General features: G+C 35.9%; 1 protein-coding gene across 9 annotated transcripts in view; it reads left to right on the top strand.

Moving 5' to 3' along the window:
- The window catches only part of LOC149539932 (folate transporter 1, chloroplastic-like), a 47,556-nt gene that overhangs the window by 17,102 nt on the left and 13,926 nt on the right, over positions 1 to 16,528 (top strand). For 3 of the 9 annotated variants that reach the window (XM_089801145.1, XM_089801144.1, XM_089801146.1), the window contains exons 4-5: positions 69 to 470; positions 573 to 1,200. In XM_089801145.1, coding sequence (XP_089657271.1) covers positions 69 to 449 — 381 coding nt within the window. In that variant the 3' untranslated portion in view covers positions 450 to 470; positions 573 to 1,200. Of the gene's footprint in view, positions 1 to 68; positions 471 to 572; positions 3,643 to 3,804; positions 3,924 to 4,265; positions 4,361 to 4,591; positions 4,706 to 16,528 lie in introns of those variants that run through there. The other 6 variants (XM_089801148.1, XM_089801147.1, XM_089801150.1 and 3 more) reach the window with 5 other exon arrangements.

Below are 16,528 nucleotides of genomic sequence, written 5' to 3'. Positions count from 1 at the left end.
TGTCAATTTAATTGAATATTTTATCTTCCATGTTTTAAAGCATACTAATACAAGCACACTGTGAATAGGTCAAGGGAAATTTAGCTGTGGAGAATCCATATTCAAGTCCATTCCATGCTTTTTGTCCAAAATGCAATTACAAATTTGAAAGCTATGGAGCACTAGAAGGAGAAAAAGGTCGCTGCAACCGATGTGATGAAACTGTCTCATACAAATATACATTGTACTTAAAAGCAATTATCACAAATCATAGCCAGCAACCAATTCATTGCTCTATTGAAAACAGTATTGTGCAACAATTACTTCCTACTCTTAAAAACATTAATTATCAACAATACATTGATGACAAATCAGAAGTAATATTTATGCTCCGAAACTTTTCAGCAACTGGCACATATACTCTCAACCAATACAACACCATTAGACATGCAGTTCTTATGAACCAATAAACTACACATCAAACAACGCAGGTACTGCCTCTTCATCCTTATCTATTTATATTATAAAAAGCATGTACATTTTCTCTATTACATGTCATTTGCAATGCATTAATCATACTACCAATTTTGCAGGTCCTAGATTTTGGCATTCAATGTAAATACACTGTCTATATCTTCTACAATGTAAAAATGCATATATATTATCTCCTGCACATAACTCAATTGCCTTTGCATCTCAGGTTTGTGAAATATACATTATATAAACAACTAGGATTCAAATTTGTATTTTAACATCACATTTTATCTTCAAGATCAATACATAGCTGTAAATATTTCATAAGAATACATGCACCTGTTCAAACTAGTTTCTACAAATATCTACTCTTATAATAAACTGTTTATTTACCAAGCCTATCTATGTTTGTCAGGATGAAATTATTGCAAGGATCAAACACAGAATTCTATCTTGGACCCTTCTTCCAGAAAATGAGGAGGCAATACAGATCATGAAATCAAAAACAAGACAAATTTTGCATTATAAAAGTAGACAGAAATAAGAACCTCGTTTTGATATATTTATCTGTTGTCAAATTCTATTGCACATAAATTTGACAGCCTACTATATATATACTTCCTTTGACTCCAAAATTTTACAGCCTTCGATATAACAATAATAGTATATTTTGCTTTTCGTATATTACAACAATATGTGTACAGTGCTCTCTCTATATGAAGTTATAATTTAATAGACTCTTATCCATGATTTGGTAATTGACTGTATATATGTTTTAAGAATTCTTTATTTAATTATGCATTCACAGATTTGATTATGATCAATTTTGCCTTGGTTTTGCATAAGAACTCTGACATTGTTTCTTATGATATTTTTATGAAAGTCATATTTCTGCTCTTGCAAGATGTCTTTTTCTCAAGTCACTGATACAACACATTTGTTACAGTCTTACAAAACATATGAACAGTGGTGGATGTCAATGCAAAATATAGCTCTTCTGCACATTTCTTGCTTTTCTGTACCATTGTAGTCATCCAGTCAGTACAAAACTACAAAATCAAGATCATGAATGTATTAATTCAATAAAGAATCTGCAGAGGAGTTTGCATTTTTTTATAGTAGTTTATCAAAGTCAGTTCATCTGACCAAAAACTAGAAGGCAAGGTCACTTCAAGTTTTGAAGACTATAAGTTTCCATGAGCTAAAGCTATGGCAACGACACCAGCTAAATGTTTTATAAGATTGCACTAGCCTTCACACAATGGATCTTTGTGTACAGCACAAAGTTTGAACCACTATGCTTTTAAGTACCATGCAAATTCTTACAAACCCCAAGATGCAGGCTGGCTTCTATGCGAGCAGCTACAGAAATAGGTAAAGTTTGTGAATTGTGAAAAAGTAGTTGGTTTGAATTGTGTCCGCTTCATACTTCATTTTATTGCATGAAGAGAAATCTGATGGGATTTGACAAACGTTATATAAATTAACATACTTAACAATTCATCTCTCTAACAGAAGCTTGTTCTTTTTAAAAAATACAGATTTTGCATTATGAAAGTGGATATCATGGATAGTCATAGAATTGGCACAATGCTAATGTATTTATCTGCTCTCAAATTCTATTGCACATAAATTATATGCACTTTTATTATTAACTCTACAGTTAGTTAATATAACAGCAATATTATGTTCTGCTTTTGGTATATTAGAACAATATATGTACAGTCCTGTGTCTGTATCAAGATATACTGTAATAGAGTTTCATCCATGATTTGATTTGCATATTATCCACCATACCCAGCTTTTCTAATTAATTGCAAATATGTTTTAAGAATTTTTTATTTGATTATGCATTCACAGATTTCATTGCTAGCTTTCTCTGTCTTTAAGTGGGTCTGTCTTGCTCTGTCCAGCTTCCATGCACATTTCCTGAAGCCTTCCTTTTCTTAGCCTATCATCCTCAAAACCTAACCCATGTTTTGCCCCATCTGATGTTTTTATGCCAACTGGTTGCTAGGCTTCCAAAAAATTTGGCATTTCTCATACTTATTCCAATTTCCTTGTAAATTAACAGATTCACAAAAGAATGTCTGTTAGCAATATAAATTTGATATTCTGTGATATTTAACAGCAATTGAATCTCTTTGCAAAAACCACCACTATAAGATGCTCCATTCACAAAAGAAACTTGCCGTTCACTACATTATCAATTAGTTTCAAAAGGCATGATTGTTTCAGATTCATAAGCTTCATTATATGAAATGGAAAGAGGTAATTGTTTATCACGCAGACATACACAATAATGACACAAGTTTAAAGATGCTGCCATACTTGATATTTGTATATAACATGCAGAAAGTGATGATCTGACTTGCACAGGATAATCTAGGTCATTTCCACGTAAAGACAAATATCAGATATACATGTTTATTGGTTGAATGCCTATTTGGTCTCTAATAACATTGTGTGAAATCTGAAGTGTCGACATACACACCTACACCTGGATTCCTTTTCAGTGCAAGGTAAGTCTTTTGGCCTGCCAGATGCCGGGAAACTGAATTGAAGTGAATGAATTGAATCGAATTGATTTGAATTGAATTTCACCTGAATTTCATTCGACGCCTAAATACACTGTCTATATATTCTTTTTTTACATATGTTTTTTAACAGCCCAAGAGAGTGCGATTTGATTCAGTTTTGAGAACACCTAGAGATAGAACTGCAAGGGATCAGATTGCTTTCGTTGAGATGACTCATGGTGTAAGAATGTGCTGGCGTTGTGCAATGTAGTTGCAATGGCAACTAAGCCTACAACTCATGTCGGTGTACACCAGAATTCTTCTTCAAATGACTCCATCATAAGCTCTAACTCTGTTCTTGTTGCGTTGCTGGATTCGCATTATGATTATAATGAGCTGGCAGAGATGGTGGAAAAAGCCCTTCTGTTGCAGACTCTTGAGGAGCTATGGGTTTCCGTGGCTTAGGCTTTGTATAGCTTTTATATTTTTCAACCTCTTTATATTGTTGTTGTTCTGATATGTTTTACTACTGTTCTATGACTCCAACCTCTTTTGTACCATATGGCAGGAACTGTGACGCATAGCGTCCCTTGTTTCTATTGTGAATAAAGTGTCAAAAATCAGAATTTTCCAATCGGTAGTGTTTGTAACTTTGTAGCTGTCACAGCAGGTATGCAACCTATGTACAAACACAGAGTAAACTAAGCACTACTCTGTTTAATTAGGTGAACTTGATTCTATTCATCCAACGCATATAACTGATTATATTGTTCATTTTTTTGATGCTCATAATGCATTAATATCTTACCTCCAAAATTCTTCATTCTGCCAGTGGAGCTGGATATGTATCTACACCTTCGAGGTCTAGTATTTATGGCCTATGGGTGATATTCTGTGGCCAAGTTTGTCTGGATTTTACAACACGTGTGGATGTCCTGAATGTTGCTGCAGGTAGGGCTGTTGGAACATAATAGACTATAGTCAATATATCCTCTCCAGGGTCTGAAGATTTGTATTATTCCAGTCAACTTTTAAAGCCCAAATGGGGCAGATAGCAACTTTAATGCCTTGAAGAATTAGTAATTTGACTTTATAATAGAATCTGATGACTATAAGTATAGAAGCATATTTGTCACATCTCAGTTTCAACTGCCCTGAGTGTTTTTTTTTAAGATTGAAGAATTCATTTTGTGCAGGATTAGTTCATCTATCTTGAATATTACAAGTGCTTGACTAGGATTAATGTTGGGGCAAACAGTGCATCGATTTGAACTTTATGCCTTCCTTTTGCAGAGATGGAGTCTGATAGGGCGGAGTTCTTGAAATTGTGCAAGCGAATTGAATATACAATTCGTGCTTGGTATATCTTGCAGTTAGAAGATCTAATGGTATGGGGTTTAAATGTGCTCTGCTGCACAAGTAACACAGTTCCTTTGATGAAATTAATCTGTAGGGTTATATATAATATTCTTGGTCATTTGAGAAATGACTTCATTTTAAACTTTTATAAATGGCTTTAAAATAATAGTGCAGTTCTTTTTCCTTTGAGATCAACTCAGTCAAACCAGGGACTCCTTCATGTTTTATTGTTATGATGTGTTTCTATCTGTGTAATGCAGCAATTGTATTCTCTATTTGATCCTCTTCATGGAGCACAGAAACTTCAGCAGCAGAGGTTAGAACCTGAGAAGGTGGACATTCTTGAACTCCAATTTTTGGGCCTTCTATTTCAGGTAATAGGCTCATGGAATAAAATGGACGTATTCCCAGGAAAATAAACTTTAAGATTTCTATTCCAAAATTATATATGGTTTGGATTTCATTTATGTGTAATATAGAGGTTTTGTCTTCCATTATTTCATCGATTAAATGAATAACAGAAGCAGATAGGCAACATTAAAATAAAAGATTATCTTTGTGGTGTTTGCACAGAATAATCTTCACATACAGTCCAAGTTTAAGTAGGTCGGGTGGAAGTACCATTTGCTACCTCATTCACATACTTAAATCTGACAGTTAAAATGAGGTTTACCTGCATCATGGAATCAAATAAGGAAAAAAAGAGGAGACAACGATATGTAAGGGAGATGGGATTTGGGATGGGGATGCAATTTTTAACGAATAGTGAGCACAGGCTTGAGTAGGGGATGACAGAAATAAAATTTATTAATACACTGTGTGAATAACTTTGGAAAGAGGTGGAATTTATGTTTCATAGTGTTTCTATGACGGTGATGGCAGGGGATGGTGGGATGCTTTTTGGGGAATGCAGTCCAGGTGGCAACTTTTTGGGGATGACAGGGGCTGGCAACATACACACACAATGCTGCTTTAAAGACTAAATACAAAATCTCTGTGTGATTTAACCTTGATATTTATCACACCATTTTGATAGTTACACAGAAATTTCGTATTCAATCCTGATTACAATAGTCTGAGTATGGAGAGTTTTCTGATTTTGCAAAGTGTTCTAGGCGCAGGAAAAGAGCATACTCCAATTCTCCGGACGATCTTAAACTTTGACAGTAACCAGAAATAATAAAAGGTTAAATTGGTCACACCAATGCTTTTAGGCTTTGTCCTTAACCATTAAATTGATTTCACAACTTTGTTGCCACCTTTGTGCATCCATCAATCTGTGGGTGAAAAGCAGTAGTCTTTTTGAGCCTTATATCCTTCATGCTCCACAAATTGGACCAAGATTTACCAACAAATCTTGCATCTTTTATCATAAGAAATGGACTTAGGAAGTTCCAAATCGCAAACTTACATCAGAGAGGAACATTTCAGCGGCTTCATTACCTGTAATGTCTTTTTTGCAAGGAGTTAGTTTAGACATTATACTGAATCTATTTACTACTACAAACAAGTTATCATGTCCATATCTAATCACATAGAATGTATTTAATCTTGTCTTAGATTTGCTAATTGTAATATCCTAGACAAATATTTTTCCTCAAATTTCTTAAAATGTAACACAAAAATTTAAGCAACAGATTTTGTATGCAATTGATGTCCAATTCATTCACAAATTACAAATGCCGAGATGAAATATAAATTCTGAAAATAATATTCCATAACAGTAACAAGATCCAATGGTAAACACAGAAACTACAGTCAGATTGGATAATAAGAAATAAGATTGTAAGCATAAGTGAGATACCCATATGATATCTATAGTAGACAATGGGTTTATGTTCCTTGCCTCCAATACCGAAGGTTTTTGTCCTCAAACTGGCTGAAAGCTGAAGCTTCTAAATTCTCCAAGAGAATAGAAATCAAATCATATATCCAAGCATAAACAAATAACCTTCACTTTGTTCTTTTAAAGAATAGTCTTGCGACTTCGTTTTTCCCTGCCTGTCTCTTCGTCTTCAATTCCCTTTCTAAGATATCCCCCATAAGAGAATACAATGGCTTTTTAATAATTATAAAATGACATATTATATGTACTTTAATTTAATGGCCATTTCATTAATATCTATTTAATCTTCCAACGTTAAAATGAATAACTAATAAGACTCAAAAAACCATGTGTCATAGCTTGTTTGAAAGATTTTGGCAAGATGCTCCAAGTCCAATACTATAATGCCAATTTTTTTGAACTCTACTGACTTACTATAAATAGTAAGTATCTTGAAACCCTATAGAATCTATTACGAAGTAATTGGTAAAATACTTGTTTGTTACAAATAGAGGCCGAGAGGTCTATATATACAAAAGAATGGAACGATGTTTCCTTAGGAAACTATTGTAAAGAATAAAAGCTTTCTACTCTAGTTAAAATAAAACTAACAATTATCTACAACTAACTAAATATTAGACACATTCTAATATTTACAATAGATTACACACAAATAACCATTAACTAATAATAGAGGCTTTTCTATTATCGTAACACCCTCCCTTAATGGTTAATCTATCTACAACACCAAGCTGTCCTCTGAATTTGACGAACTTATCAGGACCAAGAGGCTTGGTGAGAATGTTTGCAGTCTAATCCATGGTAGGAACATACTGCAAGTCTATTGTCTCGTCTTCGACTAGCTGTCATATGTAGTGATAATGAACATCCGCATGCTTGGTTCGTTCATGGAAGACTGGATTTTGTGCTAACTTGATAACGTCTTCGTTATTAAGAAACATAGTGGTTGGTCCTGCTGATGACATCTGCATATGCCCAAGCATTCGACGAAGCCAAACAACTTCACAACCTACCTTAACTGTTCCTCTGTATTCAACCTCGGTGAAGGAGAGAGAACTTGCGTGCTTCTTCTTAATGGTCTAGGTGACGGCACCGGATCCCAAATTGAACACATCCAAAAGTTGACTTTTTATCATCAATAGAGCCTACCCAATCTGAAATTGTGAACCCACTAAGTCTTGGATTAAAACTTCGAGAGTAAAAAGTCCATAATCTGAAGTGCCCTTCACATAACGAAGCACACACTCTGCTGCCATCTAACGATCAGCCTTAGGAGTTGTCATAAAGCGTGAGACATAGCTGACTGCAAAGCTGATATCAGGCCTAGTAGCAGAGAGGTAGATGAGACTGTCTGCTAGTTGCCTGTATGTAGTATCATCAATGGGAGGAGAATTAGACTTTTATGATAACTTGAGACCTTTCTCCATGAGTGTAGATGCAGGCTTGTAGTCCTGCATACAAAATTTGTCTAACAGAGGCCTAGCATTTTTGGACTGAGAGATGAATATACCAAAAGACTGTTGCGAAACCTCAACACCTAGACAATAATGCATGAGCCCAAGATTAGTCCTATCAAAAGACTGACATAAATTCTGTTTGATTCCTTGAATCAAAGATGCCGAACTACCAGTGATGATCAAATCATCCACATAAATAACCAGAAGGTTGATGCCGTTGTCAATAGTCTTGATGTACAAATTTGAGTCTAAAGAACTCCTCTTGAAGCCTTGATCACTGAGGTTCTTATCAATTTTCATGTACCATACGCGAGGGGCCTACTTCAAACCATAGATAACTTTCACCAATTTGAGAACCCGATGGTCTTTACCAAACAACCTTGAAACCAGGAGGTTGCAAAATGTAGACCTCTTCATGGAAATCACCATTTAGGAAAGCACTCTTGACGTCCATCTGATGGACCTTCCAGCGAAGTTGTGCTGCCATGGCTAGGAATAACTTGATGGTGCTCATCTTTGCAGTAGGAGCAAAGGTATCCTCATAAACAATCCCTTGATGCTGAGAAAAATCCTTTGCAACTAAACGAGCTTTATACTTATCCAAAGTACCATAAGATTTGTATTTGATTTTGTAGACCCATTGGTAGCCAATGGGTTTCTTCCTTGGTGGAAGATTAGGAAGGACCCAGGTGTTATTCTTCAGTAGGCTTTGATGTTCAAATGTCAGGGCATGTTTCCACTCTGGAATTCCTTTAGCCTCGGAATGTGTTTGAGATTCAAACACACTATGAATGTTGGCCATGAGAGCAAAGTTAACAGACTGTAGGTTTGCTCTTTTTCTGAGTAGTTCTCCCATCAATGAGCTCATCATCACGAAGATTAGCAAGTGTCTTAGCCCACCACTTAGGCCAGAGAGGAGAACGACCAACAATAGTATTAAGAGATGCTTGGTGATTAGGTTCATCATCAGAAGAATCCAGATCAAACTCAAGTGAAGCATCTATAAATCGAGGTAATTCCACAAGAGAAGTTGGAGGTTTCTGTACAGGTATCACTTGTATAACTGGAGCTGCAGGAGCTATTGGAGCCCTCCCATCAGGTTGACCTAAGGGAAGCCTAACTCCCAAATCATGAGCCTTCATAGGCTGGTCTACTAGATTAGGAATAGGTGAAACAAGCATTAATGGTCCTCGTTGCTCATCAAAGACTACATCATAACTGTACAAGAGACAACATCATGGCTATACAAGAGATGAAATGTCTTAATGTCAATCAAGCGGTAGGCTTTGCAAAGACTACTCTATCCAACAAGCATGAGTTTTTGACTCTTGGCATTGAACTTGTTGCATGACGCTTCAGGGATCCAAACAAATCAAGGGAGCCAAAAACCTTTAGGTGACTAATTCTAGGCTTGCAACCTGACCAAGCCTCTTCCAGAGTTTTACCTTTAACTGCCATTGTGGGTGACCGATTCAAAAGATAAACTGTAGTGTTAACTGCTTCTGCCCAGAACTTCTTTGGAACATGTCTATGTTCAAGGATGTATCGAGCCATCTTGGTGGTTGTTTTGTTCTAATGTTCAATTACATTGTTTTGTTGTGCTGTGTGGGGTGTGATTAACTGGCATTTGATGCCATGAGTATCCAAGAAGCTAGAGAATTCATTAGAACAATATTCCCCCCCAATTGTTTGACCTAAGAGTAAGAGTAGATTTCCCAGACTCTTTTTCAACTAAAGGTTCAAAGTTTAAACTTTTGAAATACAAGAAATGCATCTGATTTCTTTTTAAGAAAATACACCCACATTTTTCCACTGAAATCATCAACAAACAATAGAAACTACTTGGACCTAAGAACAAAAGGAGTGGCCATAAGGCTGTAGATATCGACATGAACAAGTTGGAGTACCTAAGAAGCGTGTCATGAATTGCCACTGGTGAAAGGTGTGCGATGTTGCTTCGTAGCTTGGCATGCATCACAAACTGCAAGTCACTGAGTCTGAATCTCTGACAAATCGAGGACAAGCTCTTTAGAGCAAGCTGAGAGAGATAATGCACATTTAAGTGCCCATATTTTTGATGCCAAAGTGTGCTAACAGAAGACCGCCAAGCAACCATAGCTAAGTCCTGAGAATCACCAGAATTGGTAAGGCAAAAAAGACCATTATCCTCAAGATCCATTGCAACAATTGACTGAGTCGCTCTATCAGTGATGGTACATTGATGCGAACTGAAGGTGACATCCAACTGTGGAGAATGTCACAGTAACTGATTAACTGAGAGTAGATTTAGTTCCATCCTTGGAACATAGTACACATCGAGGGAAATGAGATTCCTCCCAACATAGTGAATTGGAATGTTGCCTTTACCGACAACGGTGTACTCTTCTCCGCCACCAAAAATAACAGAATCTGAGTAAGGTTGGTAGTTAGTGAACCAGTCTCTGCAATGGGTGAAATGATGAGATGCACCTGAAATAATGTACCAAGCAGACGACTTCACATGATCTACAGGTCTTTTAGCCATGAAGGCATAAAAGGAAGATTCCATCTACTCAGTGTGCTTTGCATCTATTTGCTTTGGGTTGTGTACTTGATTGCTTGCTTAGATAGGGTAGCTAAGCATTTCCGACATTCGACCTTCATGTGATCAAACTTGTGGCAATAGTCGTATTGAATGTTCTTCTGAGAGCCTTCTGAAGCTGGATTTGAGGACTTTTGCTGAGAAGACTACTGAGACTTGCCTTTATCCTTTTGAAAGGATTTAGCAACAAAGGCTTGCTCTATGGAGGTGGAGCTGGAACTACTACCGAATTGTTGTTTCAACCGATCTTGCTAGAGCATAAGTGTGCAAAGATTGGTGAACTTCATATCAACAACACTAGAAGACGTGATGTTGATAGTCTCGAAAAAATGCTTGTAGGACTTTGGTAAACTTTGGAGAGTGATAACCACAATGTCCTCTTCCTCCATCTTGCGACTAATGGCAGGCCATTGATCACGGATTTCCTAAATCCTATTCAGGTGAGCCTAGAGTGAGGTTCACTCATCCATGATAATAGAAAACAAAGTGTTCTTCAAGAAGAAAGCTTTGCTTTTGTTAGAAGTTTCATGAAGATTTTTCAAATGTGCCCATATCTCGACAGTTATCTTGCCAGATGGAATGTGAGAAAGTTGATCATCAGCTACAAATAATTTGAGAAGCATCACCTCTCGATTATTTAGATCCCATGTATCCTGATCAATACCAGGGGTAGTCGGATGTTGTGTAACACCTAGAACAATCTCATCGATATTCTGATATTCAAAAATTGCTATTATTCACTACTTCCAAGTGCCATAATTCTGTCCATTGAATTTTGAATTGGTCTCAAGCAAAATATTAGTCAATGATGTCATAGGATGTTTTTCAATGAAAAAGCGTGAAAATTTGTGAAGGCACGTTCTTCGAGGTAAAAAATGGAAGACCCAAAATATTTGAAAGGGTACCTAGAAGAGAGCTCAAAAAACCTAGAAAGAATATGTTGTCAGTTTTCATATTCGCTTGCTCGAAAATTGAGGCCCAAAAATTGAGGCACCCAAAAAAATATGATAACCCAGTCGAGCTCTTGAAAAACCCACCAAGAATCTATAATAAAAAAATTCGCGCTAAAAAATTAGGGTTTTCGAACAAAACCCTAGTTAGTGGCCACAGATGAAAAAAATGGCAGAAAAATGGCGATTTTAGGTAGCAAGTAGCTGATTTTTCCATAGAGAAGGTCGTTCCTTCTCAAACGTCATTGTTGCTTGGAGATTCGTCACCAAAAAAGATATATTAGATGTGTAAATGACAAAAGTGCAGAAAATGCATCTACGAAAAGTGGCACTGTTCTTGCAAAACAAAAACGTTTGTACTAGTTTGTGGATGCTAAAAACCAAACACGTGTGAAGACCAAGCGTGAGTGGTAGAAGATTGTGGTGATTGCTACAAAAAAAAAAAAAAAAAAAGTTGGTTGCAGGTCGTGTTTTTGAAGACAACCTCTGGATTTTTGCAAAAAACACAATTTTCTTCATAGGATGGATTTCTCAAAATGGAAACCCTAAATGAGTTGTAGAGAAAATTGTAGAAAAATGATTCCAATTTTTTTTTAGCAAATAATCTCAAAAGAAATTATAAATTTTTTGATTTTTTTGAAAGTATTGGCTTTGATACCATATTACAAAGTAATTGGTAAAATACTTGCTTGTTATTAATAGAGACCGAGAGGTCTATTTATACAAAAGAATGGAACAATGTTTCCTTAGAAAACGATCGTAAAAAATAGAAACTTTCTATTTTAGCTAAAAGAAAACTAACAGTTATCTACAACTAATTGAATATTAGAAACATTCTAAAATTTACAATAGATTACAGATAGATAACCATTAACTAATAATAGAAGATTTTCTATTATCATAATAGAATCAACCTAGTTTGGCCTAAAACTGAAATTGCTTAGGCGAAAACTCTCTTTGATCCCTAGAAAGTCCTGGTTAGCCTACGAGACCAAGGCAAATAAGGGTAACGAGATCTTATGATAAATGGGCTAGAAAAGGGGGACATTATAGTCCTCCCTCCCCAAAGATTTCTTGCCCTCAAGTAATCTGCAACTGGATACTAAAGCCAATACTTGGATCCCATATTAACCTCAAGAATGATGCTCTACCCAACTGTTGCTCTACTTTGATAAAAAGAAAATGCTTCAAATTTTGAGGATGGTCATCAAACCTTCATTGAAGTAACATACCAAACAAGTCAATACTAGGATCCTATACTATCATGATCATGGCTGTTAGATGTGAAGAGATAGGAGTACCCCAAAAAGCTATCATTGCTAAATAACTGTCCAGATACGAGTGATCTTCCATGGGAGTGCATAAAACCTACTATAGGCATTAAATAAAACATATCAACCCAACTTGAGTTGCTAATATAATGCATGACAACTCTCATAGGTCTAAACACTCTTAATAGTGCTGAGATCATAGTCATGATATGTATCTTTCCATACTAACGTAGAAGAGAACCATAAGACATCATATCAATTATGATCCAAGGACCACTCCTGTAGTCAACTATTGTAAACATGTCATCAACAGTTTGCTTCCAAATGCGTGATGTTATTGACCTTAATGACTCAAATTATTACAAATAGACATGAAGAATAATTGAGTGATGCCCAAGAAATGCCCCACAACTAGTTGCACTGTAGTATACAAGTGCTTTGAAGTCAACACCCACACTAGGACGGAACTAGAATAACAATAAATAGTCTGAAATGCCTTTGAATACATAGAAATCATGGGAAGGAACCAACTGAGAAAATTTATTTTCTATGCTCAAAATATATCAACTAACCATCCTAAACCTAGAACCACTCATCTCTTGAACCAAAGATTCTATCTTGCTCACCTATAGATCCAAATCTGAACTCATGTTTAGGCTGTTCAGTAAGTGGGAAGCAGTATTAACATTAGAAATTAATCCACTACTCTGATCTTGTGACCATCCCTCAATTCTAGGAATTGTACCTGGGTCCCAATTCATGCAGTCACTTTCATTCTCACCACTGGAATCGGAAAAAATTTCCCTATCTAGTTCGAAGAGTGGATTATCAAAGGTTCAATCAGCATCCACCTCAAACAAGCAATTGTCAACCAACTGAAAGTTATCCAACTCATAATGAAGTTCTTTTTGGTCAAAAAATTCCTTACTTGATCTTTTGGGACAGCTATCCAAGTCATAAGTTTGCTGTATTCTGTCAAGTTCCTTAATCACTGCCTGAAAAACTTTGACCTTCCTTTTTCCTCTTGTTCCCTATATTGATTATTCGAAACAATCTGATTCTTTCACTTCCTGAAGAGGAATTTGTGTATGCTCTAATATTTCTCATGTATCATTAAGATCCTTGACGAGCTTATTAACCTCACCTTCCTTTTCTTCCAATTTATCAGCACTTACTTCAACAACCTTTGAATTACAATCCTTGTATAAAAGCAAAACACATATAATCTGATTTCATAGATGCTAAGGCCGCTTTGACCACTTGCAAATCAACAGAAAAGAATCACGTTCCATTCCCCTTTACCTCATTTTCATTTGTGCCTTCCTGTAGAGATCCTCAATGGTCCCGTGAGTGTCATCATAAGACACTAAGACCGCAACAATCATATCTTCAATAACTTTTAGCTGATTTTCTTCAAAGCATGCTTCTCATCATTGTCATTGTGAAATGCATTTTCTGATTGGTCATCCTAAACACCATGATGAATGCCATCTTTGATTGGTCCTCTAAATCACTATCATGCATAAGTGAGTTGCTGCTATAAAGAACATATGAATCCTGACTCCTCACAAGGATATCATCAATGTCATCATAGGCCTCAAGCTCCTTGTTTAACTGGTTTGCACACAAAGATAAAGTTACTACTATGCCATCATTCTCAAGAAATTTCTCATGATGTGAAGTTTCATAAACTTCTTTAGAAACATCTTGAGATCCCAACATGCTCTCACATTAAGAAATACTATCCTCAATAGGATGTGTGTCAATTTCAACCTCCAACTCACCAACGTAGAGATTTGTATATCCCATATCGTTAACAATAGCTAAATTCATCTCACTACCAATATTTGAGTTATTTTGTTGGGACAAAGCTATGAGATTCTTATCTTCTTCATTGCTGGTCTGAAGTTCTTTGGCTGTCTTATCCTCATTACAAGCCCCACAAACATGGTTAGGTGTCCAAATGTCCTGACGTGTAAAACAAATCTGCTCCTTCTTCATTTGCTTTTTACTTTTTTTGGGAGTTTTTACAACTTAAAAGCCCATTGAGATTAATTCATTTTCAGTCATGTGCTCCTTGAACTTTTCAATTTTATGCTTAGTCTATATTTTTGAGAGCTTGTAAGCAATGGGTGATACAACATGTTCCTTTCTGTAAATGGCTAACAAGTTTGATTGTATTTGCTTGCATATTTCATCATCCTTATCTAAGATTAAGGATATGGTGGTTTGAATACATGCTATCACATTGTCTAGATGATGCTTCTTGATTTCAGTCAAAAAACATTAGGTATTTGAAGAATCAGATTATTACATTCAAGGTCAATCATAATGGCAAATGATTTGACTCTTGTCATAATTTTTAAAACCTTAACCCTCTTAACAAAATTAGGGCCTTTGTCATCACGTAACCCCTAAGAACTCTTCACAATCGATTATAGAACCTTCCTCAGTACATCATCATTATACATTGGCACAAGAGCTGTTCTCCATATAATCTCACTGAGATATGTAGCAACTGCAATTGAACATCTTGATGTCAGTATTTCATAAACTTTTGCTGAACCAAAATGAGCGTTGAGGGCTGCAAAGCCGATTTAAGAAGCCTCCAATCTACCTGGTCTACTCTGGAAAAATATGAATCTAACTATTCTGACTTGGAGAAAAGACCATCTAGGGATTTCATGGGCTCCAAATGTAATCCAATCGTATTGCCCACTTCCTTTTCTTTCTGCAAGTTTTGTAGTTGTTTATCATTAAACGTGTCATTAAATTCTTTTGAGAAAGGGCTTCTTTTCAGATTGTCCATGTTGCACCGATCTCCAAACTTCCAACGTTTAGGAATTTAAATTTAAATCTTGCAATTAGCGAGACAAATTGTCAAACAGTTTTTCTACAACATACTTAGAGAATACCTTCAGATTTTCATTTAACATGAGATTGTTTTATCTGTCTTGAGAGAATTAAGATGCAGATTAGCAGAGTATGTCAACAATGACTTCAGTTGCACCCTTCTTTCAAGCTTAAAACAATGGATTAGCAGCTCTCAGAACTCCATCAGCCCTCATAATATGACATAACCTGCTGTAATTAAACAATTACTGCCAAATTTAAGATAAGATTTCAGATGTCCTGCTTCCTGTAGCTATCAAACGCTAGACTTGATTGCTAAAGGAGTCACTGACATCCTCAAGTAAAAGTGCTGGAAATTTCCCAAAACTCAGTCAACAAGCATTAAGTCAAACAGTTACCAAAATAGTGGTGAAAGCAAAATCAATGAACTCTTTATGTTTTACTGATTTACTCCTACCGAATTATTACCGTGCTGCTATAGCCTTATATACCAAAGGTTGCAACATAATACAACTGTCCAATAATTCACCGGTATCTTAAGACAACTCCATCATACATATAAAAGATGCTTCATTGCCATACAATTGTGCAAAGATAAAATGATGAATATAACATTTTGTGCACCTGAGGATTCACTATTCCCGTCTTTATCAGAAGTAGCTGATAACACCTGCTGCCTTATTCACGGTATCTCTGAACAGTTCCTGAAAAAATATCGTAAGCCTTCTATGCTGCCCCTGCTTGCCAACTGTAAAGGCTCTGACTTATCCGCCAACCACCCACAAATGAAACTCCTTGTTTTCTCTTTACATAGAAAAGTTTCTATTGAAATATGACTCATAGCCCAGAACAATTAATTTTCATCCTTAATCTGTATTGTTCATGGCACCAAATAAATCTTCATAATAATCAAAGATGTATTGTCGAGCATCCAGAGCATGGAGATGAACAAGCACAAGCACAGAAAGACTTGGCGACTGCTGCAAACTGCTATTCAAATGTTTTCCACAAGAAATAAATAATTATATGCACTAAATTGCATTCACAGGGAAGTATTTCAATTTACTTTGCCAATATTATTTGTCTGCAATATTATAGTCTGAAAATTAATTAATCATTTGATTGGCGCTATGAGTTTATCAGACATTGGCTCTTTATTAGCCCTGATGAAATATTTGTTTAAGATTTCATTTATAACAAACATAAGGAGTGTCCCTGTCATTATTGTGAATCAAGCTA

This window comes from Cupressus sempervirens, chromosome 9, assembly GCF_028749045.1.
Source record: "Cupressus sempervirens isolate cs-2001-9-10 chromosome 9, ASM2874904v1, whole genome shotgun sequence".
Lineage (NCBI taxonomy): Eukaryota > Viridiplantae > Streptophyta > Pinopsida > Cupressales > Cupressaceae > Cupressus > Cupressus sempervirens.
Note: the sequence above shows the minus strand (reverse complement) of the source record. Positions and strands in the feature narration are given on the sequence as shown.